Source organism: Lynx canadensis, chromosome B1, assembly GCF_007474595.2.
Source record: "Lynx canadensis isolate LIC74 chromosome B1, mLynCan4.pri.v2, whole genome shotgun sequence".
Classification (NCBI taxonomy): domain Eukaryota; kingdom Metazoa; phylum Chordata; class Mammalia; order Carnivora; family Felidae; genus Lynx; species Lynx canadensis.
In genome coordinates, this window is record NC_044306.2 from 173,539,312 (window position 1) to 173,565,755 (window position 26,444).

General features: G+C 35.9%; 1 protein-coding gene across 5 annotated transcripts in view; it reads right to left on the reverse strand.

The window, feature by feature from the left end:
* The window catches only part of KLHL5 (kelch like family member 5), a 95,516-nt gene that overhangs the window by 55,656 nt on the left and 13,416 nt on the right, over nt 1-26,444 (reverse strand). For 2 of the 5 annotated variants that reach the window (XM_030314034.1, XM_030314033.1), the window contains 3 exons: nt 6,173-6,355; nt 3,240-3,376; nt 2,525-2,721 (listed from right to left, as the gene is read on the reverse strand). In XM_030314034.1, coding sequence (XP_030169894.1) covers nt 2,525-2,721; nt 3,240-3,376; nt 6,173-6,315 — 477 coding nt within the window. In that variant the 5' untranslated portion in view covers nt 6,316-6,355. Of the gene's footprint in view, nt 1-2,524; nt 2,722-3,239; nt 3,377-6,172; nt 6,356-19,601; nt 19,701-20,801; nt 21,276-26,444 lie in introns of those variants that run through there. The other 3 variants (XM_030314030.1, XM_030314031.1, XM_030314032.1) reach the window with 3 other exon arrangements.

Below are 26,444 nucleotides of genomic sequence, written 5' to 3' on the forward strand. Positions count from 1 at the left end.
GATTTTAACAGAATTCAATGTTTTTTTCAAGGTTTTCCAGATCAAGAAACAAAACTTAAAATTAAATGCTTGTATTTATTTCATAAATCCATAATGTCATTAGATATTTGTAATAATATACCCAGTCTTAGACTTTTTGGTGGAGGTTAAATAACTTGTGCCAGGTCACATTCAGTGGCAGCCAGAATGAGCACCAGTTTCCAGATTTCAGGATAAAAAGAAGGAACTCTTCATCCTCTCCTACCTGTGCTCACAGAGGACGAGTAAACATCCCCAATACATGCATCATTTACTGACTGTAACAACTGAATTCACTATGTGGTAGTATGCTTACTCTCTTTTGTGTTGTTGTGATGAGCACCAGGTGTTTTATGGAAGTGTTGAATCACTATATTGTGTACCTTGAAGCTAATATAACACTGTATGTTAACTCACTGGAATTAAGATAAAACCTTAAAATCTATTTTGTAATATAAATAGCTATCATGCTACCAAACACTTGCTAGCATTATGCCTTTCCTCCTTTTGGAATTAGGTTTTAAGCAAATGAAATTACTGAGGGATTTGTTTAAATTGAAGATTGAATTTTATGATACATTTTCATCGAGTTCCCATAGCAACAATTCAAGTCAAACAATCTTCCTCTAAATGACTTACTGTTGTTAGACTTAAATTTCATGTCTCTGTTCAAACTGAATAATGTCAAATAAAGGTCTTGAGAAAAAAAATACCCAACTAATTGGATATGAAAATAGTTTTAAAAACATTGACCTGAATCAATAATATTGTAATAACTCTGTATGGCTATAGAAAGTAACTACACTTATCACGGTAAGCATGGCATAATGTATAGAATTGTTGAATCCCTACATTGTATACCTGAAACGAAACACTGCAAGCCAACTCTACTTTAATAAAAAAATAAGCCAATTTAATTTAAGTCTAAGCCATTATGTCTAAGCAGCCACTGTGCCTCTACTGTAAACAACAGGCGTGACCCCAGTGCATTCCTTCCTAAGAAAGAGGTATTACTTAAACTATGAACGGATTATGAAGAAAAGAAAACCAGCTTTACTTTATTTATATTCATCTTACTCCCCAAATTATTTGAAACTGAGGTTTAAGATCAAAATGAGAAATCTGCAGGGAAAGATAAAGACTGAGATGGGGGAAAAAAATCTCCCCTGGGATTTAATTTAGAAGACACTAGATCTGTATGGTTTTGCCCTGTCATACAATCTCTAGCTTTTTACTCGAAGCACTATAGCCATTATAAACAAGCAACATTCCCGAGAAGTGACGACACCACAGGGGAAAAATGAATCATAAAGGTTGTACTTCTGTATGAGTGCTTGTATTCCCTCACATCAATCCCTACTGTGTCAAATAGAGTAAATCTCTATAATGATGGTAACGATGATGACACCATTTATTGACTGGGTATACTATGTATCAATTTTAAGCACTAAACTGCTATTAACTCATTTAATCCTCACATCAAGCTTATGAAGTTGGTGGAATTATTCTTCCCAGTTGTTGCAAACATCTGTTCTCACAATTCTTTCCAAATCTCTGTTTCTGTAGTGAAAGATTCTTAAAGTACCTGTCAATCCCTTCACAGACAAACCAATTCAGTGGAAGGATGGGGGATGGAAGACAAGGTAGACAAAAACATCTCCTGAATGTTGATAAAACAGTAGTATGGATAACTGGTATAAATGTGTGTGAATGTTCACACTCTCTCTTCTCTCAGAAGCTGTACTGTCCTGATTGTAGCAGGTCAAGCAATCTTGGCCCAGCTGTGGAGACCTAACTGCCTTGGTGTGACAAGATGGTCATTCCTTAAAAATCCAAATATCCTCCTTTGCGCAAACCTTCCTACTATGAAGACTGTGGGACCTGGTCCTAACAATATGCCTTCAACATGCCCTTCTTTTCTTGGTATCCTAGAGCAACCTGTACCCATTATCCTCCAGGTTTCTGAATGAGAACCTCCTCTGCAATTTACTTTGTGCACATAATTTGCTACAGTTAACAAGAACATCTTTCTACATAGCTAAAAACCCTTCTTATATATAACCAGATTTATCTTTAATAAAAAGCCTCCCTTTCATTCTATCATCTGTACTAGTACTGTACCAATACCCCACAGTCACCATCACCAATTTCCATCAGTGAGTATGTAGGCAATTCTGAAATACACCCAGGTGCTACAAAGGAAAATGTAGGGGAGATCCTGCTTTAAAAAGTGGCAGATCTGAAAACCTTGAATACAACAGTCCCAGGCCACTGCTCTGCTTCTCAGCAACTACAATAACTTCAGGCTTGACTCATATATCCAGGAGAAATATTACTTGGTGATTCCCCTCATAACTCAATGAAAATATTTTGCATTAGACAGTAAACCTGGACCTCACAACATATGGCAGAGCCATGGGGAAACAGCAACATGTAGATAAGCCCACAACAATAAGGAATGGGGTAAAGAGCATATATGCCTTTCTGCTTTTCAGAAAATACATACCATAGTATAATTGTGAGCCACTTTATGCAAATCTGTACAACCTTGGGCATCAGCAAAAGAACGGATTCCAAGACAGTTGGATGGGTGAAGCTGTTTCATTAAAAACTTACAGCAAGCTTCTACAACCTGTGAAAGCTGAAGAAGGCAAGCTGTAGATAGCAGGCACTCAATATTATCTTCTTTTAATTCAAGGCGGCCTTAATGATAAAAAGAAATTCCATGAACTATAGAGCTATATTAACTTTAATTTATAAAATAATCAATGTTAATAGTAATAATTTTAAACAAGAGTTCATTACATGAATTCCAGACCTGGATGGTTTAAGATAGTCCAAAAAGAAAAGTACTAAATACAAAAAAAAAATCATTAGCTCTTTGACTTCTATTAAAATAAAAAACTAATGGTTTATTTTCAGAATTTTTAAATGATGCTTTAAGTAGCATATCTAATTTTAAGTGCAAATAATTTATAAACATTACATAATTCATCTAATTATTATATTAACATTTAAAAATACCAATCATAAGCTTAGTTATGATAACCACTTTAAAGATTCTAATATAAAGATTTTAACTTATGAAGTATCATTAGGGGTGATGACAACAACAGAATTAACTGTTAGCTGTGGCAGGCTTTGCTAGAAGCAGAAATCTGAAATCTAAGAATATAACATAACCTTAAGAGGTTTTAAATTTACATTTTCAGACTTATTACCTGTATATGCATACTGAATCAAGGACCATAGTGAATTAGGTTCAACACCTTCCATTTTTATTTCCTCTTGTCTTGCTTCCCTGACATCATTAGTAAACATGGCAGCAAAATAATCAGAGACAGAAGAGAGCACCAATCTGAGAACATATCAGAAGAAGAAAAAATCAGTGACCACATTATAAAGTTGATGTTCATCAATAAATGCTGCTGCTTCTCTTTCTCTCTTTCCTTCTTTTTTTTTTTTTTTTAATTTGTTACCCATAGAAAGTGCATGGTACTGGGAAATGCATTTTAAGTTTGACAAATTGCTTTATGCTCTAGTTCCTTCCTTGGAATAATAAATTACCATTACTGAAAATTTTCTGCTGAGGTAAATGATTTACCCATTCATTACTCAAATATCACTTTAAAACATTCAGAAGAAAAGCTAAAGCCCACAGCATGAAATTGACCATATAAAAAAAGAAAAAAAGTGTAGAGTTTATTTTCTGTTTATCACTTTTGGAAATAACCTAAGGTTTTGTGTGTGTGTTTTTTTAAATTTAATTGTAGAAACAGTAAATATATGGGAGACATTTGAGAATGGTTTTAGCAGGTTATTTTTAACTTTTGTGATTTTTTTATTACTGTATATTATAATGTTCATATTTTGTTATTATAGTATTTGTTGTAATACTATAAAACTATAATATTTTTGTAATAGTACATTATTATATATTATCTATATCTGATCAGATTTTTGATAGTCATGTATGAAGAAAAATAGGTTATACATATATATTTTGAAATGTGCATTTTTTATTTGATGTCTTGGAGACACTGCCATGTCAGCACACTTATATAGATTTATTTATTTTTTTTGAAGAAATATTAACAGATAATAGTTGAAGCTCCTTCTGTGTTCCCCTCTACTTCCATTCTCCTCCCTCCCCAGGTGTGCAGTGCTAAGTCACAGTTTACCAGATTGCTCTCCAAGGTGCTATCCCAATTTAGACCCCCACCAGCACTGTATGAAAGAGAACATTTTCCCACAACATTGTCAGATGTTAAATTTGGGGGCCATGTGCAAGGTGTTAAGGGGCATCTCACTGTTGTTTAAAAAAAATTTTTTTTAATGCTTATTTTATTTTTGAAAGAGAGAGAGAGCGTGAGTGGGGAAGGGGCAGAGAGAGAGGGAGACACAGAATCTGAAGCAGGCTCCAGGCTCTGAGCTGTCAGCAGTCATGAACTCATGAACTTGAGCTCATGACCTGTGAGCTCATGACCTGAGTGGAAGTTAGACGCTTAACCGACTGAACCACCCAGGTGCCCCTCGTTGTTTTAATTTTCATTCCTCTGATTGCTAGTGAGATTGAAGGTCTTTTCAAACAGTCATTGGTCATTCAGGTTTCCTCTGAGAACTGCCTATTCATTTATTTCATTTATTCACCAAACCAATTCATACCTAATAAGAACTGGGCACTGTTTTAGATATTGTCAGTATAAACAACAGACAAAAGATCCCTTCTCTCATGGAGTCTTACATTCTAGAGGGAAGGGAAATAAATAATAAACAGCAGAAGTAAATGCAATAGTGAATTAAAGAGTGGTAAGTGCTAACGGGGAAAGGGAGGATAAGGGCAAATGGGGAGTAGGCAGTTGGGTTAAATAAGTGGTCTTACTGGAAAGTGGCACTTGGGCAAAGACTTGAAGGAGGTGTGGGAATTAGCCATACAGGTGCCTAGGAATAGCATTCAGGCAAAGTAGCAGCCAATGCAAAAGCAAAAACCCAAAGGTAGCAGTGGCATGCCTGGCACATACAAGGAACATGGGGGCTGTGAGTGCACGAGGACAGGAGCTGAACAGAGCATAAGAAGGCACTGGTAATCACACAGGCCACTGTGAGGACTTGGGCTTTCACAATCAGCGACATGAGGAGTCACTGAAAAGTCTGATTGCAGGAGTGACTGTATCTGAGTTCTTTTTTAAAGGATCACTCAGGTAGCTGTGTAGAAAAAAGAATGTAGGGGGAAAAGGTGAAAGCAGGGAGACCAGTTGGCAGTGTCTGGCACTGGTAACCTGAGTTAGATGGTGAGAGTTTACACATACGTGGAAGGGAAGGTAATGAACTCTGTTTTAGAAATAATAGAATTTGAGGGGCCTCTATGAAATGCAGGTTGAAGTGTCTTTTCTAATAAACCAATGCTTTTTCTCACAGTATCTAGTAGCATCTCAATAAATGTATACTCACTGAATCACTGGAAACTAAGAACAAGCCCATTTTTCCTAAGGATTTCACTTCCACTTCGGAAAGTTTAAGAAAACCTTTGAGACAGAGTGTTAATTAGTTTTTGAAAGCATTAAAAAAAAACAACCCTTTGAGGTCCTCACAGTGATTAACACTGAACAATTGAATATGGAATTATGAAAAGAAACAATGAAATATTCTTTATTAAACACCTCTCTTTTCCTTTTCTTATTTCAAAAAATAGTAGCATCACTGCTTTTCATATTTCTTAGAGAAGTCAGCAAATAGAAGTTGGAACAGGTGTCACTATTTTAAAACTCTTCACAGGTTTTGCCATTTCCTTCCACTAGCTTTTTTGCTTCTAAATACAGCTCTCATTTCCACTGAGTTTGTTTAAAGTTATTTAATAGGTAGAATTTAGGAGGAAAGCTGCTCATAGTAGCTGAAATCTATACCAAACAATACTGACCAATCTGAGGCTAGTGTGCTTTGTTTTTGTCATTCTGCAGAGGGAAAGTGACCCTTCTGGGGTCATTTAATGTGTAATAATTTCACATGCACTGTTTTCTTTGTAGAAATTCCATGAAAGATACCCTTTCCCAAAAGCATCCTATCCTAATAGTTAGTTGGAACAAATTCTTTCAACATACATCACTAAGTTAGCAAGGAAATACTTTCACATATAGAGACTTAGAAAACAATTTACCTGTGAGCTGGAATTCTGCGATCACCAGCAACCAGAATTACATCACATAACTGTTTATGTCTCAAATAGTTTTCCATCTTTTTAAATGTTTGCTCCGCATGATTAAGGGCTTGGAAAAATTCATCTGATGAACATGGCTCCATAGTATGGCAGGATGATAATGTCTGACTACTATTGGAAGTCCTGAAAAGAAAGAGAACACACCTTTTGAAATATTACTATCACGTTGAAAATATATTTTCTATCACGTCCTTTAAAACCCTTTAAATGTAATAGAAGTAATTGATGCTATCAGTCAACAGTAACGTGTAATGATTCATTTTTGCCTTTTAAATTCAATGATGGCTCAAAAAATGCATGTGTCTTGTAAACATTGTGAGTGAATGTGACACCTATTAGTAACTATACATACTCTTTGTGGTGTCTGTTTTTGAGATCTTTTTACTGGTCAACATAATATCTCTGTTGAAAAAGAGCCAAGTTATATTCATAATGATAGTTGTATCTCCTAACATTATGTTTCAGGGTGTAAGACATTATTCTTTGAAGGCAGGAAGGCAATGAAACTATTTTAGAGATATAAATCCAAGCCACCCTTTACTTAAAAATGGGTTATATTCCATAGTTCATTTTATAGGGTAACTGTTTAGAATATAAAACATAGTTGACCTATGACTAATACAGGTTTGAATTGTGTGGGTCCACTTACACATGGATTTTTTTCAGTACACATAGTACAGTACTAAAAATGTATTTTCTCCTTATGAGATATATATATATATATATATTTTTTTTTTTTTTTTTTTTTTTTTTTTTGAGAGAGAGCTCATGCAGGGGAGGGGCAGAGAGAGGGCACAGAGGTAACAGCTCTGCTGTGTGGGGCCTGAACTCAAAAACTGTGAGATCATGACCTGAGCTGAAGTCCACACTCAACCAACTGAGCCACCCAGAGGCCCCTCTTCCTTATGATATTAATAACATTTTCTTTACTCTCTAGCTTACTTTACTATAAGAATACAGTATATAATATATATAATATACAAAATATATGTTAATTGACTGTTATTTTTAAGGTTTCTAGTCAAGAGCAGACTATAGTTAAGTTTTCAGGGAATCAAAAGTTATATGGGGATTTTCAAATGTGTGTGGTTGGTGTCCCTAATTCCCATATTGTTCAAGGGTCAACTGTACATTGTCATAAAAATAATGTTATAAATAATTCATTTGACCCTCTAGTCACTATTCAAAAGCCCAGGTAAACTACAACTTATATTATAGGTAAAGGAAATTTGATGGTCTAACCCAGATATCTAAAAATTATTTGAGATTTCCAAATTATAATTTGAAAAGTGTGAGTTTTCATATGATTTACTGATGGAAATGGTGAAAAAGTAAAAAGGTTAACATCAAGAATTAAGTTCTAGGTCCACCCCTCTCCACCACCCCCACAATCACTTGAATCACATAATCAACATCCATTGGCTATGCAATTAATTACATAACCACTGACTATGCCATAACTTAGCTCTCATTTCTTGCCAGATCTACTTTTAGGGATAATTATGATTTTGACAAATGCTTTGTTGATTCAATTCTCATCGTATCTTAAGAGAATATTCTTAATATAAACCACTAATAATCTTACCAAAAAAGAAAAAGTCATTGTATCTTTTATGTTTAAGGTAAAGAGAACTGAAGCCAAGGAGAGCAAGTGCCTTGCCAGGAGTCATGCAGTTCATACATGACAGAAACAGGCCTGTCACAGAGACCACTGTGTGTTCACCTTTAAAACCCTTTTACTTTTACTTGTGAGAATATAGCTAGACTGCATCTCCCAGCCTCTGTCAGAGATAGGTGTGGTCTTATAATAGAAATGAACTGTGTCACCTCCAGGCTAAAGTGGCTAAGAGCAGGTGTTCCTTTCTCGTGCTTTCCTTCTCTTATAGGAGTCGAATGGAGAGGACTGAGGGCTTAGATCAAGGAAGAGGTAGTATAGACACATGGAAGATCATTCATATAGGTTATAGTCACAAGAATTCTCACATTGTATTGAGATTTATCTGTCTTAGATGGTAGCAGTATATTGACTAATACATATCTCTCCTAAATTCTCCCAGCCCAACACGTTTTCAATGCATATAAATATGGGCCCTAAAAAATGTTCTGGGAGGAAAACTGTCAATAATAATAACAGAAGCAAAATATATATTATCTAGAATGCATGTGTCATACACTATGAATACTGGTGTAGTGACTTTGGAAATCCAATATAATATACTCAAATTTACATTTGAGATAATTATTATAAAAATAAAGTAATATGTAAATATATGTGTATTTATACAAATAAATGAGAATTAAAAATTATTTTAAAATCTAGGAGAAAACATGAGCAAAAACAAATGACGGTAACTGGTGAATAACGATTTGAAGATTTAAAATATTTTTCAATAAAATGAAGTTTTATATTGTCAAAACATTGACAAGTGATTTTAAGAGTTTTACTGATCTAAGAATGAAAGAAAATTAGAACATTTAATTTTCATAAACCACAAATTATTTCAAGAACAAGATCAAGTGAATAAATCAAGTGCTTCTTTCTTAGGGTTCCTACATTTCCGATCACATTTCTTATATTAAATTCTCAGTAATGGCGAGGCAATGAGTTAGCTGAATGTTTTTGAGTGATGAATTGCCATTATCCAAGCATAAATTCTAATCAATGTTAAATTCTGAAAGAACAATAGGGCTTTATAATATCATTACAGGCTAGTTTTGATGTTGGTATAAGCCCAATTAATAAATAGGCCATCTCTTTCCTTGTCAAGAACTTTCAGGATGTTTGGTTCTTTAACCTCTGCAATGAATAAGAATAGCTTGGGGAGCCTTTCAGCATCTGTATTCAGAGCCTCATTCCCTAAGACTGATTCACTAGGTCTGAGGTAGGACCTAAACATCACATTTTTTGAAAGCCCTACAGGCGATCTGAACACACATCACAGGCTGAAGGGTAGTGGTGTGCACTTCAGGGAGAGACAAATACATTATACAAATCAGCATGTGATGAACTTACAACTTTACACAATAGATACTTTAAACATGTGTAAACTGAATTTTTGACTAAAATATTTTAATTTTTTTTTTTTTTTTTTTTTTTGAGAGAGAGACAGAGTGTGAATGGGGGAAGGGGTAGAGACAGAGGAAGACACAGAAACTGAAGCAGGCTCCAGGCTCTGAGCTGTCAGCACAGAGCCCCACATGGGGTTCGAACTCACAAACCGTGAGATCGTGACTTGAGTTGAAGTTGGACGCTTAACTGACTGAGCCACCCAGGTGCCCTTGACTAAAATATTTTAAATGAACTAGTTGAACTTAATGGAATATTTGTCATTTTTTAAATGAACATAAAGGTAACACATCAAAATCGTTTATACATATACATATTAACAAACAACAACTTTTGTTTCTTTTTTTTTTTTTTAATTTGTTTTTTTTTTCAACGTTTATTTATTTTTGGGACAGAGAGAGACAGAGCATGAACAGGGGAGGGGCAGAGAGAGAGGGAGACACAGAATCGGAAACAGGCTCCAGGCTCTGAGCCATCAGCCCAGAGCCTGACGCGGGGCTCGAACTCACGGACCGCGAGATCGTGACCTGGCTGAAGTTGGACGCTTAACCGACTGCGCCACCCAGGCGCCCCACAACTTTTGTTTCTAAAATAACATTTCAAACTTTGTTATTTCCTTTTCAAGGCTTCCACTGCCATCACATATTAAATAAACATATTATTTCAATATGACAATTAATAACTGAGATCTCTGGGCATAGAAATCACTTCAATCCACTGCTACAAATGAAAGATCAAAAGAGGTGCAGGCTTCTGATTTGTATACATGGAAAAGTGAAGCCATCCATTCACAAAAGGATCATGAAAGAGGAAGAAACAGCTACTCAAAAGACTTAAAGAGCTGCACAGCTTTCTAGCATTTCTTGTTTTAAGAAATCAGGGGGTTTACATATACACTTTTGATAATGCAAGAATTAAACTTAAAAAAATTACCACATCTCCATACAACTATAGGACCTTGGCCATTAGAAAAACTATATATAGAATTTTTACATCTAGGAGAAATCTAGTTGCATTTAACCCAATTCCCTTATTTTGAGATAAAATCCAGAGCCCAAAATGGCCAATGTAATCAACCAAAGACACACAGGCAGCCAGTTACAGAGCCAGGATCAGGAAGCATTGAGTGTTGCCCAAACCACTCACAAAGAAATGGAAATTCTTGCCTACCTTCATCCTTAAGGATGAAGCTCCCTGTATATACTCTAAGGGTATGAAAGGAGGAGGATGGTACAATATGAATGAGGGTGATTTCACAGGTGATATAATTAAGAATTTTAGACAAATGTTTACTTCTATATGACTACCCTTTTGCTAGGTATAAGAGAAAAGTCTTTTAGGTTTTCATGGGACAGAGATCACATCTCTATCCCTGGCTAATCAGACTGCTTTTAATACTATGGCTCCATGTAATTTATAATGTTAGTATTTCCTTATCATTTCTTTTCCTGTTATGTATTTCGGTTTGGAGAGTTGAACTGGAGAGGTATAGGGTAGTGAACATTTTAGGAAAATTCTAGAGTTGTGCTTTCCAGTAAATTAGCCACTAGCCTCATAGTGCTATTATAATTTTAAAAAAAATGTTTTTTTAATCTTTATTTTTGAGAGAGAGAGAGAGAGAGAGAGACAGAGTGTGAGTGGGGGAGGGGCAGAGAGAGAAGGAGACACAGAATCTGAAGCAGGCTCCAGGCTCTGAGCTGTCAGCACCAGAGCCCAACGCAGGGCTTGAACTCACAAACTGTGAGATCATGACCTAAGCTGAAGTCAGATGCTTAACTGACTGAGCCATCCAGGCGCCCCTACAATTTAATTACAATTAAATTTAATTAAACATTCAGTTCTAGTAGATAGACTAGTCATATTTTAAATGCTCAATAACCTCAGGGGGCTAATGGTTGCCAAAATGAATGGTACAGATATAGGACATTTCCATCAATGCAGAAAGTTCTATTAACTTCTTCAATAGAGAAATAGGAATAAGTAATACCTAGTACTTTCTTTAGAGAATCTGTCATGGGAGGATTATTAAATGAAATGATGAATGCATAGCTCTAGCACAAAGTACACAGTCAAGGTAAGCTACTGTTGGTAGATCCTATGTTTTCACTGGCAAATGGAAAGGCCTGTCTTTTGTTTTTGTACAATGTTGTTTGGCTGGTTTGTTGGTTGTCTTTTTTAAAAATGATCCCCAGCATTATCAATTTTATAACTAAATTTCATACTTCCTAATTAAAATGGTCTTTTGTAAACCCAGTAGACATCAAAACCCACAATACAATCATTTAAGAATAGGCCACTTACAGAGCATTAAAAATATATTTCTCTGAGATTCTACACAATCTTTCACATAACAGAGGAAACACATCTAACATCTCTGCTTTGTTTTAGTTATATGATGTTACTACAATGGTAAATCATTAAAATCTTTCATAATGGATATTCACTGTGGAGAACTATGCATTGCTGAATATTTCCAAGCTACAAAGAAACATTTAATTTTTAGCTTACTGCCCCGCTGCAGTAGGCAATGAACTTATAAGTCATGAAAACACCTAAACATAGCAAGGAGGCAAGTATTAAACAGAATAAACTCATCAACTATTTCCAGAGTAACTCTTAATAGGCAATATTGCACCAGAAGTTAGAAACTGTGGGGCTGCAAACAAAGATAGAATCTTTAGTGAAGGAATTTGAAAAGTTTCATGAACTGGAAAGAAAATTAAATAGCAACACTGCCTAACCCTTGCAATTCCTCAGATTTCATACATGTGACACTCACACGTACAAAATACGTACCAAGACCAACATTGCCTTTTATTGAAAAACTACTTAGATTTCTTCACTTTCATCATCAGAATTTGCTTTAGGCTTTCTTCATGGAGTAAATCTTCAAAATGAGTTTAAAAAATCACTTCATACAAATTACACTGTATGTAGATTTGAATAGAAAACAAAGCTGCATGAGACTCAAACTGGTCTGCTTGGCTTGCTCTCTCTGTGATTTACTCCTAGCTATCTGCCTCATAGCTTCTGGCATTCAGAATTCATGCTTTTGCAAATTGCAAATTACTAGATCATGAATCTTTTGGCATCCTCTACAAATATTCAAAACCACAAATGTAAAATAAGAATGTAAATTGCTTAGTATAGGCTAGCAGTCTCTAAATCTTTTTTATGCATGTCCTTTTCAGTATACTTTTAAGCATGTGCCCAAATATATGGATATTTACTAATTTATAAAAGATATACAGATACCGTTGTACAGTTTTTATATTCTAAAACATAGCAAAGATAGAGCTTTGAAGAGTAAGATAAAGGAATGTGGTTAATAATATTCTAATAACTGTATGGTGACAGATGGTAGCTAGATTTATTGTGGTGATCACTTTATAATGTATACAAATGCTCCCTGTTGTAGATCTGAAACTAATACAATATTGCTTGTCACTACACTTCAATAAAAAAGCATAAGATAAAATGTAAATAGAAGATCTATTTTTGCCATTTCTCCAGCTGATCATTTTGTATATCCCCAGTTGGAGTGTAAGTGCTACTGGAATATAGAGAAGGGAAAGATCAATATGAGCTAGTGTTTGGAAAGGCAACAAGTAGCAGGTGAGATCTGAAATGTGTCTTGGAATTAAGTGGGTGAGGAAGAAGAAGGTAAGAAGATTTGAGGTTGTGTCCTTTAAGAGGAGGACAAGGCAGGTGTATAAAAAGAAATGACAAGAGGAAAGGCAAAAGAATACCTTCACCTCTTCCCTTCTCAAGACAAATACTTTTTATTTGAGAGAGAGAGAACATGCGTGCATGAGGGCACAGGGCAGGGGCAGAGGAAGAGGGAGAGAGAGAATCATAAGCAGGTCCCACGCCCAGCACAGAGCCAGACATGGGGCTCGATCTCACGACCATGAGATCATGACCTGAGCTGAAATCGAAGAGTAGGACACTTAACTGACTGAGCTACCCAGGCGCCCAAGACAAATATTTTTGATCTTGGAATTTAAGGGAGTTTTTCCTGGTAACAGGGCCAGAATACCTATGGTGGAGAGAATTAAATGTCTTAGAAGAATCAAATTGTCTTAAATAATAACCAGTGTGAAGGGAAAGGGCCAATGGGTACTCTTATACAATGCTGCAGAGAATTAAAATAGTAGTAATGTTCCTGGGACGCCTGGGTGGCTCAGTCGGTTTAGAGTCTGACTCTTGATTTCAGCTCAGGTCATGATCCCGGATTCATGGGATCAAGTCCCATGTTGGGCTCTGCACTGACTGCAGCGCCTGCTTGAGATTCTTTCCCCCTCTCTCTGCCCCTCCCCTGCTCGTGTGCTCTCTCTCTCAAAAACAGAAATAAATTAAAAACAATAGTAGTATTGTTCCTGAAATGACTCTGACAATACAAATAAAAAACCCTAAAAACGTGCACACCTTTGGGACTTTATCCAAAGAAAACAATCATTTGTATGTATAGAGATGAATAGAGATCTTGCTACAGGGAAGGTTTATCACAGGCTGTTTCTAACAGGAAAATACTGAAAACAACCCAAATTCTAAAAAAGAAACAGAACATTGGTTAAACAAAAGGTGTATCTGTGCAGGGGAGGATGATGCAGCCATTTAAAAAGATGTAACAGTTAACGACATGGAAAACTGTTCTAGCGGACGTTGTTTTTGCCTATCCAGGATCCCTTCTTATGGTAACAGATCCATGTCTACCTTTTGGGAAACCACACATTCCCCTATCTCAGTCCACATGGCTTGGGAAGAGATGGATCTTCCCCCTGAACAGGGTTGGACTGGGACCTGGCTGGTAAGAGTATCACATCTCCTAGCAATTATGATTGGTTTGAATGAACCCATGACCCAAACAAGGCCAGTAAGAGTCAATTTCAAGATGTTAGCTGGCACTCTTTGAAGAGTCACTCTCTTTCCATTGAGGTTGCTAAGCTGATAAAAAGTAAACATGCAACTGCCAGTGGCTTTTTTGCTACCATACTGTGAACCTGCCCGAGAAAATGCTGTCACAAAGGAAAACAGAATCTAGAGAGGAAGAGTAATAAGATTTGTGGTGTTATTTGAGTATCTGCATTCAGCCATGAATAAAACTAAGCTTTAACCTTGGATTTTTAATTTATTTATATGAACCAAAAATTTCTCGTTTTTTGCTTTAGTCAGTTTGAGCTGGGCTTCTGTCTTCTACAACAACAACAAAAAATCCCAATTTTAATATTTGCATCAGGGCAAAAAAGTGGGTTACAAAATAGAATCTACAGTAAGATTCAGATTTTCACTTGAAAAATACATATATTTATTAAATATGTATAGAAAATATACTTGAAGAACACTTCTCCAAATTCTTAATGGCTGTTATTTTTGGGGTGGCAGGATAGTGGTTCTTATTTTTCTGTTTATACTTATCTCTATTTTCCAATATCTCTGTGGTAAAAATACTACATAAAATGGAAAAAAACTAATTAAAAAACTCTAAAGAACTCTATTCAGCTGTCTTCATCCGTTGCTCTCTGTTGTTTATAACTCCAAAATCATTCTTTCCTTCTACCACAGTAGTGAATTTTGCTGGACACATCGCTACCCAGGTAAAGATCACATTTCTGAGCCTCCCTTGCAACTGGCTGTGGCCACGTGACTAGGTTTTCAACAAAAGAGTATGAGCAGAATTGATACATGCAACTTGTGCTATTCGCTTAATATCTTCCCTTTTCTTTTGTTGGTCCTTCCCACAGGCTAGAATGAAGAGTTGAGTAGCTTTGAGAAGGAGTTGAGTAAGCTTTGAATGTGAAGAAAAGGTAACATCCTACAGGATGGAGAAACAATATGGAAGGAATCTGGATCTCTGTGTAAACTTGTGAAGCAGAGCTACTTATCAGCCCTGAGCTGCTTGCTTATCTGTTAGGAAATAGAAAAATAAATTTCTATTTTATTTGAGCCACTGTACTTCTGAATCTCTTTGTTTATATCATCTTAACCTATCCCTTACTAATATGCTCCCTAAAGTTAAATGACCAAATTATATGGCTATGTGCATATGGGTGTATATGTGTGTGTGTGGCAGGGTGTGATTGTTTTCATGCCTAATATACCTAACATTAAAATTGTAAAACCTCGCTATCTAGTTCCAAATGGATAAAAATAAAGAACAAGCAATAAGTGGCATAAAGGCAGTTTCTCTGCCTTTAAAATTTGGAGTTATAAAGGCCAGTTGTGCAATTGTAGCACCAATCCTTTTTCCTAGGCTGATTCTTCAGCTTTCTCAGCAGCTCTGCGAACTCATATGATTCCAACAAATTCCTATTCTGTTAAACCAGCCAATTTCAGTTGCTTAAAACTAAGAAGGCACAGTGATGCAGCATACAGAGATGCTTTAGAAGGTTCATGAACTCCTTGCACTGTATACTAAATATTTAACACATACACATACACACCTACATGTGCACACACACACATGTGTTCTTCAGTTTTAGGTCAAGGGAATCCATGTTATGATTTGGGCATGTATGTGTGACAGAACATGCAATACAACCTTCCCAGATACAAGTACATTACAGTTGAACTTCTTTGCAATCCCCGAAACAGAATTCGTTTCATGTGTAAATGTAGAGGATTTAAATTTCAGACCATACCAGAAATAATAGACTGGTTCAAACAAGGAGATGTGGAGACAACATAAAGAGGGTTAAGAAAAGAAGGTAGCTAGCGCTTAAAAAAAGTGGAGATAACCCCTTGTTGGGAAAGCCTCGAGGAGGACCTAAATGCTTCAAGAAGAGTTAAAGAATAGCAAGGATATCTGTAATTGAAACACAAAGGAATGAGCAGCCAATTAAGATGGGTCAGATGGAAGACTGTGGATAAAGAGTTGTGGCCATGTTAAGAAACTATACCTGTTAGCCAGCCAGGCTTGGCATTTTCAAGAACCAGGCTAAGAAAATTAGCTGAGGAGAGAAAGTGAAATTGGTTTAGAATGAATCATTAACTATTATGTTAATCCAAGCTGAACTTAGTGATGAAATAGTCACAGACAACTGCCTACTGGTGTGTGAGCATGAAATCTACATCTTAATTGCTTGGGCTCAAAATGCAGCCACTTCCAAGTGATCAAGGTCAATATCAACAGTGTAAGTGAGGTTGATAGTATTTATCCTTGATATGTTGACTAAAATGTACTTTACTTTGTGGTCTTACTCCCCACAACTCATAACCCCAGTCTAATCATGAGAAAAACATCAGACAAATATCAATTGAGTAAGACATTCTACAAAACACCTGACCAGTACTAGTACTCCCCAAACTGCCAAAGTCATCAAAGAGAAGGAAAGTCTGAGAAACTGTCACAGCCCAGAGGAGCCTAAGGAGACATGCTAACTAAATATACCATGGGATTCTGGGATTCTGGAGAGGATCCCACAATAAAAAAAGGACATTAGGTAGAAATTCAGAAAATCTGAATGAAGTATGGACTTCAGTTAATAATAATGTATCAACACTGGCTCATTAATAGTAACATATGTACCACACTAATATATTAAAAATACGAAAAACTGAGGGTAGGAATTCACTACACTATTTTGCAACTTTCCTGTAAATCTAAAACAGTTGTAAAAACACAAAGTTCATTTTTTTTTTAATTTTTTTTCAACGTTTTTTATTTATTTTTGGGACAGAGAGAGACAGAGCATGAACGGGGGAGGGGCAGAGAGAGAGGGAGACACAGAGTCGGAAACAGGCTCCAGGCTCCGAGCCATCAGCCCAGAGCCCGACGCGGGGCTCGAACTCACGGACCGCGAGATCGTGACCTGGCTGATGTCGGACGCTTAACCGACTGCGCCACCCAGGCGCCCCATAAGTTCATTTTTTTTTAAATGCAGTTTTATTTCACTTACAAACTTGGAGGAAGTTATCTAGGCTTTCTGTTCTTCATTGGTTTCATCTATAAAATTAGAATGGTAACAGTGGCTATCTCAAATTTGTTGTGAAGACCAAATGACTTAATACTAAAATGCATAAAACAGTGCCTCACAGATACTAAGCAGCCAGTCAGTATTAGCTATTATTAGTTTTGAATGTTTGTAAAGTACAGTAATATTTTATGCATATTGCCTAAAGTATGATATTGAGATCTGACATGTAAAATATTAAGGTCTAACTTTATGAACAAAGCTGGAAATAATGAAATTTCCCCCAATATGTCAAAAATGACATAATTTCAAAGCTGGCAAATCAAGTGAAGTATAAACTGTGTTAGTATTAATCTATGGTCACAAGGTAGGTCAAAATGAAAACTTTGCTGGCCCTGGTAAGAGTTCATCCTGCATTAAGGTCTTGGGAACCTAGTACTCACATAAAAGGTGGCAACTCTCACTTAGGATCTAAAATTCTTCACGGTATAAAAAATAAGTGTTGATGGGGCGCCTGGGTGGCGCAGTTGGTTAAGCGTCCGACTTCAGCCAGGTCACGATCTCGCGGTCCGTGAGTTCGAGCCCCGCGTCAGGCTCTGGGCTGATGGCTCGGAGCCTGGAGCCTGTTTCCGATTCTGTGTCTCCCTCTCTCTCTGCCCCTCCCCCGTTCATGCTCTGTCTCTCTCTGTCCCAAAAATAAATAAACGTTGAAAAAAAAAAAATAAGTGTTGTATTTTAATGTCAATGTAATGACTTAGATGATTCCCACGGAGAAAATGCTGGCTAGGTTACAGACCCAAGATCAAAGTCAAAAGATAAAAACTTTTAAATCATTTAGATGTGTGGCAGGAGAAATGAGTGGAAGTCTAAGGGCTGAGACAGACATTTCTTCTTGTTAGAATACAACTAATCAAACACAGGGAACCTACGATGCTTTTAACTACTACCTTGAATTGCGCAGACCCAGTGTAAGTGCTGGCATTTTTGTGCAGGTAAAACCACTCAGCTGTTTTCCCTTTCTTTCTAATAACTCAAAATTTCAATCTAAGTTCTCAGATTTACCTATGTAAGTAACACGAATGCTTAAAAAAGAAATTCTCTCTTTACCGTTAAGTATCTCCCTGTTATGTCTTTGACATTTAAAATACCAATCTATAATATACTCAAATAAAATGTTTACTATGTTTTCTTTTTTGTAAATATTATGTAAGAAAAAGAATTATTCCCAGTTATATACAAAAATGTGATGAATGTCAGCATAGCTTCTTTTGACATTAACAGTGACAGCTTTTGATTTGTTTACAGTAGAAGGGCAACCACCCAGAGACTGCTCACTTAATCACAAAGCTGGGGGCAAATACATATATCCTTATGACAAAGATCAAAGACTCAGAGCTGAAGGACTGAAGGAAGATGTGAGAATCAGATATATTTAATCTAGTATAAAACAGGGGAGTAATAGCGACACACAAATGTCAATTCTAAATCCAGAATGGTGGGATTTTTTCCCTTTTTGCAATAATATGTTAGGACAGAGATTTCAAAACCTTTGGGAATATTAAGATGCTTTGACACATTTATTTCCCTTCTTATATCTAAAAATCAGAGACTTTTTAAAAGTACATTTTATTTTTGAAATTATAATGTTAGGATTAGTTTGGTCACTGCAAATCTAAATTATTTACTCCCATCTTATTATTTACTTTCTCAATCTTCTTGATTAGCATTTTTAAAGCAACTACATTTAGATTTTTTAAAATACCATTTTCTTACTTTTATATCCCCTGTAAGTAAAAATGTCAATTTTATATTCTTGAATTATGCATAATCTCTCACTAAAAAAAAAAAAAAAGGCAACCTTTTTCTTTCATAATGAATATCCCACTAAGATGATATTTTGATATGGATACTAAAGAATACATTAACTTAATTTTAATAATCATTAGTTATGCATACAACCTTTGTTGTAAGAAAGTAAATTATAGCAACTAAGGTGTGTATAACCTTTCCAACTTTATATATTGTATATGTTCACATATGTATAATCTCTCCAGGTAGTAGTTACAGGTTAAGATTTTTTAAATTTATGGTGATAAATAAATGCTTTGTTTTTCTGATTTTGTTAAAATATTCTTGATACAGTGTATTGATTTTCAAATGGAAAGATGATTATTTTTTGGTTTTCCACAAAAATGATACACCGTGAACCTTTTACTATATACATTATTATTCTCTTTATGGCAATAAGTCTCCAAAGAAAATACAAAGCAATGAAACCACACTAACTCAACTGCTCTCCATATTAAAATTATTTGTGTCTCCTATTCACTTAAGATAATGCCAAATCACAAACTAATTACATTGTTTAAAAATTAAATACACTAGTTACCTATGTAAAGATATGCCCCTCTCTCCAGTATACAAATGATTATAGATGACTGGTCTATATTTATTATTATTCCAACACCACAGTTCAGAATTCCATGTTCTGAAGGTTAGAAGAGAAGGCAGTAAATATCCCCAAGTAATAGATACTTGAATATATGAACTCATTTTGTCTCCATCTCTTATGATGCCTATAATTGACAATAATCACCATACAAATTACAAGTGTTATCAAAACCTGAAAGAAATTTTAAAAGAAGAATCCAGTAATCAAATTAGACAAATAGCCTTTAAATATTTAGAAATATTCCTGAATGAAGCTGAATCAGAAAGATGATTTTCATGCTATAACTTATTACATAATATAGTGTAGTAGTTTAAACTGATTAATGAGAAAATTCATTTCAAAGATAAAGCCAGGTTCCAAAGGTGAAGATGAATGAAGTCATTGTGAAATCACCAATTTATTCTTTATGTTCTCTCCTCAAACTCACTTCCCCTTGTTGCTCTGCCTTCACCCATTAACCACATCTAGCTCCTCTATGTTCCCTTATACTCTCCTGAAGGAATGCCCTTCACTTCCCTAAACAGCACAATTTTCAGTGAAGTGAAGGTAACAGGAATTAGTAGCTGTCATCTTAGAAAGAGACATGTTACTGTATTTTCTGTATTAGTCTGGAGAGCTACAACATAGACAGGACAAAGAGAAATAACCATAAGAAAAATATTATTGTAACTACAATGCTGTAAAAAAATTATTGACAACTACAATGTGCATCTCCTTGTAAATCCTTTCATTTTCATTAAAATTAAAACATGACTCACTAATGTGCTGCAAACTAAAGTGTCATGTCTCCTACAGTTTTCATATGACTATAGAAGGTAAATGAATGAAGCAAACTGCAAGGCAATGATGCATAAAATTGCTACTATATATTACTTTCCAGGCAGAACGATATCTATATATGGAACACAAGATATTTCAAAATGAATGCTACTTGTTGTCTTTATAATTTACAGAACTGAAATTAGTATTAGAACATGTTAATAAACCCTAGCAAAAGTACCATATATGCATACCAAGGTATTATGTGTATACATGCAGTGCTATATAGATTTCATACATAAATAATAACACTAAATTATTAACACTATAGAGAATATACCCCCATACCCCATTTCTAACAGTAAGAAAATAATCAACCTGCATGAACTGGAATCAGATTCATTTTCTTCTTCACTAGTGCCATCATCCACTTCTGGTCTATCCAGCCAGTGTGCACCGCCACAATCTTCTGCTGTAAACTCAAATGCAGGGACTTCAGAGGTGGATGCCATTGGCCAAGAAGGTGAATTCTGAAAATCCAGTTGGCTGGACCTTCGGTAACCAATTGAAGCCAAAGGCAATTGTAGGCTACATGGATCTAAAAACTTTCTCCCACCGTTTGCTCCAGTCTGTCCTCGATTCCAAAATTCTCCCTGCTGGCTGTCAACTGTAGAATTAGATGATGCTTGATGGCTAAACCACCTCCATCTGATTTTCAAAATCTGCTTCACATCAAACTCTTTACGAGAACCAGACATCCTCAGAGAAACCAAGTGATCGTCTAGGCAACGGGCAAAAAGCACTGCACACAGATTTGTGCATCCAACCAAGACAAGAGAAGTCTATGCCCTGCTGTGCACAATAAACAGATTGAAAGGAAATAAATCACATTCACATATATATCTACATTAACTTTTATACGACTATAGCGGAATATAAAGAACAAAGGAGAATGAATAACGATGAAACAGGGTGGAACATTCCATTCAATCAGAGCAAACTCTCATCCACCTATCCTGAAGCAGCTAGAGCACTTTCCCCCTTTCTCCTTTCCCATACTGACCATTAGCTCTCACAAACACTGACAGCATTCATTAAAGTCCTTTCAAATGCAGAACACCCCCCTCTTTTCTTAAACCACAAGTGACAGAAACTGAAAGCACTATCCCGTTGCAATATCTCAGTCTCTGCTGCTTAGTGTATTAACTCTTTCATTGCTACAACAAGGAATTTATTCCAGAGCATTTTCCTTTGTACATAAAAATCACTGTAAAACTAAAATGTTTCTATTTTTATACTAAATTCCTAAATGAGATATCACAAAATAATCATTTTTAAAAAGCATGTTTAATTAGATGAGTAATAATGACTTTTAAGCTGTGCTTTTTTGGGGGAAGGGAGGGGGAGGAATAAAAAGGTGGGGCTCCAGTTTGTGGCTTTCAGTTTCTATCTTCTTCCTTCAGGAAAGGAGTGTATTTAATTAATACAGTAAGATCTGGGGTAGGATTTCATTTGAGCAAAGAATAGGAAAAAGGAGAAAGAAAAAGTCTGAAAACTACACAGGATCAAAATATGACAGTACTTACTCTTTTCTTCAAATAAACAACTTGAAGCCAGTATTGCCCTATAGTTGGGATTGGGCTGCTTTAATTTAGTATAGTTTCCAAATTTCTATGACACCACTTAGAAGGAGGAAAGTATAGTTCAAGAAAGCAACCCAGTACTGACAGGATTACTTCTTGGCTGTACAAGTACCCTAATGGTGCCCTCTGTTGTTAGCAAAACAGAAAAATAGTCTGAAGATGGTGACAGTCAAGGCAAGCTGATAAAGCAAATAAAAAAATCAAAATTTAAAATACTGAATAGTTACCGTGAGCCAGACACCCTACTAAGCGTTATGAGGGACACAGTTGCATAACATCTTGGTTCCTACCTTCAAAAAGAACTCAATCAAGTTACTGACACAAAAAGCATTTGATAATTTAAATATAAGAAACATTACAATGTTGCAATATTAATATACTGTGATCTACAAATAGAGAATTTGAGTTTTCAAGGTGCTCAGCATCTAATGCTATTCACTTGAAAGACAATGCCTATTATCAACTGACCAGAAAAAAAAAAAAAAAAAGTCTGCTTTGGAGGCTTACAACAATACTGGGAGGTATAGATTTTAACCTCACACAGCTCTCGAGAAGAATAAAAATTATTCAGAGAAACAAGAATGAGAGGCATGAAAAGCTATCTACAATTTTGTGCTCAATATGGTAGAACAAACCATAAATACTGTAAGAAACAGAAAGGAGGTATCGGGATGGTGTGGAGTGGCATGGGCCAGTTTCATTAGGGAGAAAGCCTCTAGGGATAGTAAGCTATATAGACAGAATGGGGATAGATTTTATTAAAGAAGGAAGATATTAAAAAAAAAAAAAAGAAGGAAGATATTAATAAAAACATGAAGTGAGCATATTGACAAAGAAAGGGGGAAAAACAGCAATGGACCAGCCAGCCAGACATACCTAATTAATTTTAAGGAGCAAAAAGACATAAATTGGAATGAATATGATGAGATAAAACGCCTTGAGCACAAAGCAAAGGTGTAAAGGCTCATAGGCAATAACAAGTGGACCGTTGAGCGGGGCACTGTTTTAAAAAATTAATTTGGCAGTAGCATGAAGGATGCATTCGAGAGTAAAATGACTTTCTCTGTCTGCTCACCTGTCATAACTCCACTCTATCCACCTTTATTTCTAACCATTTTCCAACAAGGACACATTGCTTCTTTGGTTGAGATAGAGTCTACATTATGTTGCTCCCTCTTCTACATGCTGTTTGTGTCCCAAGGTCTCTGGTTTTAAGATATTACTCATCCTGGGGTGTCTGGGTGGGTCAGTTGGTTAAGCAACTGACTCTTAATTTTGGCTCAGGTCATGATCTCAAAGCTCATGAGTTCGAGCCCCACGTCGGGCTCCGTGCTGCCAGCACGGGGCTTGCCTGGGATTCTCTCTCTCTCCCCCTCCCTCTGCCCCTACCTTGCTCTCGTTCTCTCTCTCAAAATAAATACATAAACATTAAAATCTTACTCATCTTTTGAGGTTAGCACAGGCACTACTGCCCCAAGAGGCTCCTCCAATTACTCTAGCTTTGTGGTTCTCAACAGAGGTAGCACCAACCCTCCACTCCTACACCCCCAAAAAGGGATTCTGGAAGTCGCGGGGGCAGGGGGAAATTTGTAGTTGTTTGATGACCACAGAGTGCTACAGACATGAAATGGGTGAAAATGGCAAACATCTTGCAGTTCATGGTACAGACCCTCATAATGGAGAAATGCCACTGCAGTAGTGCATAAGGATCTTGCCATCATCTCCATTCAGCTTTACATAAAAGAATTCTTTTCTCTCCATTGTTTTGAAATTCATCTGTGTTGCTGCCTGTAGCAGCTGATAGTTGGTTTTTATAGCTATACAGTATTTCACTATATAAACATACAACCAAAAAAATGCATTCTATTGCTCATTTTAGTTGTTTCTAGTTTTAGATTTTTAGAAGTAATCCTGCTATGAACACTCCTGTCCATGTTATCTGGTGCACATGTATATGCATTCCTATTGAGTATATATATATACAGAAACAAAACTGCTACATCATAAGGTATGCGCATGTTCAACTTTGATTATTATTGATTTACACTCCTACAACCATATGAGGATTCCAGTTACTCCATAAACACTGGGACTGTCAGTCTTTAATGTTAGTCATACTGATGGGTGTGTAGTGAAATCCCATTTGATTTTACTTTACATTTCTCGTTATTAATGTTATTGGGTAACTTTTTGTATTTACTGGGCATTTGGACATCCTTTTGTGAAAGGGCCTTTGTTTGTCTCTTGATCTTTTTGATTTATTGGCGCTTTTTATTTCTAATATGAGTCTTCTATTATCCATATAATTTTAATGTAGACCACCCTTTTCCACTGAATTGAGGTATTACTTTTGTTATTAATTAGCATCTCACATATACAGAGATCAATTTGGGGATGCTAATTGTTCTATTTGTTTATTTTTTTAATGCTTATTTATTTTGAGACAGAGAGAGAGAGAGAGAGAGAGAGAGAGAGAGAGAGAGAGAGCAGGGAAAGGGCAGAAAGAGAGGGAGAGAATCCCAAACAGGCTCCATGCTGTCAGCAGAGCCCAATGTGGGGCTCGATCCCACCAACCATGAGATCATGAGATCCCACCAAAATCAAGAGTTGGATGCTTAAGACTGAGACACCCAGGTGACCCTACTGTCTACTTCTATGCCGATAGTAGAGTGTCTTAATTATAGTCTACCTATAAGATGTCTAATATCCATTAAAGCAAGTTCCTATCTCCACATATATCCTTTTAGAATAATTTTTAAAGCTAATTTTAGATATTTACCCTTCTCTATATACTTTAAAGTAATTCTACCCAATCCTTTTCTCAACAAAAAGCCCCAACCCTATTGAGATTCTAATTGAAATTGCATTAAATCTGTGTATTAATTTTGAAATGATTGGCATTTTATGATAGTAAGGCTTCACATCTAAGCATATATGCTGTTTAGTTTGTTCAGAGCTCATGCTCACCAATAAGATTTTGAAATCTTTTGACTATAGGTTCTGTGCCTTTCTTACAAAACTTTTTATCATGTTCTTTTCTTTCTTCTTGTCAGTGTAGTAAATGCAATATTTTATTTCTAGTTCAATTTCCACACGGTTATTGCAATTATAACAAAAGTATTGAGTACATTTATCTTGTATCTAGTCATCTTATCACACTTCTTCATTAGTTATATTTTAAAAATTGGTGTTCATTTTTAAGTTAGAGGTACTTTGAGACATCTAAGTGGAGACGTCAGATAGTTGGATAAATGTTTCTGGAACTCTGATCCAAGCTCCAAAACCTCTAACAGAAGTCTAGTAGTGGAGAAGCCACTAAAGGAGACTGAAAAGGAATAACCAACGAGAAGAAGAAAATCTACAGGGTCTGGTGTCAGGCAAGTCAAAAGATAAAGGTATTTCATGGTAAAAGGCATGGTCACAATGTCAAATAAGAGGTCAAGTATTATATGCAAAGAAATATGTCCACTGGAGTGGGCAACATAAAAAATTTGCCAAATAAGATAGGAGGAGTCTCAGTAAAGGAGTGGGGACCAAAGCCAGCCTGTGGTGGGTTGAAGGTTAACGGAATATGAGAGGAATAAGAGAAGACGTGTATAGACAACTCATTCAGAAAATCTGAACAGTGGGGCACCTGGTTGGCTCAGTCGGTTAAGCAACCAACTCTTGATTTCAGCTCAGGTCATGATCTCACAATTTGTTAAGTTCGAGCCCTATGTAGGGCTCTGTGCTGACAGTGCAGAACTTGCTTGGGATTCTCTCTCTTTGCCCCTCCCCTGCTCGTTCTCTCTCTCTCAAAATAAATAAATAAGTAAACTTAAAAAAAAAAAAAGAAAATTTGAACAGTGAGGCTGTATAATGGGATTGTAGCTGGAAGAGGTGAAGGATCAAAGTAATGGCTTTGCTTACTTCTTTATTTGTTGCTTTTTAAAAATATGAAGCATATTGGAATGATGAGAATGATCCAGTAGGAAGAAGAGACTGATGACTATAAGGAGAATCACTGGAGCAAAAAACAGTGAAGACTCTGATAAAAGGAAAAGAATGGCACCTGAGTGCAGCAGATGGCTTAGATAGTCATAGGAGGAGGGATACTTCCTCTGTTGTAAGATTTATAACTTTCTAAATGCATCGATTATTTAAAAGGATAGATATGCATTAAGCAATCTACTCAAGATGAAAATCAAATCAGCCCTCTAAAAGGAATCATGAAATAATAAAGATTAGAGGAGACACTGAAGAATTAAGAAATAAAATGACAGAATAAAGATCCAGCTCCTAAAAACATTTGCCAGTATTTTCTCTTACTTCTAGCAAATTTAACCAAAGAAAAAACAAATCAGAATTCAGAAAGAGGATAAAATAAGTTATAATAAAA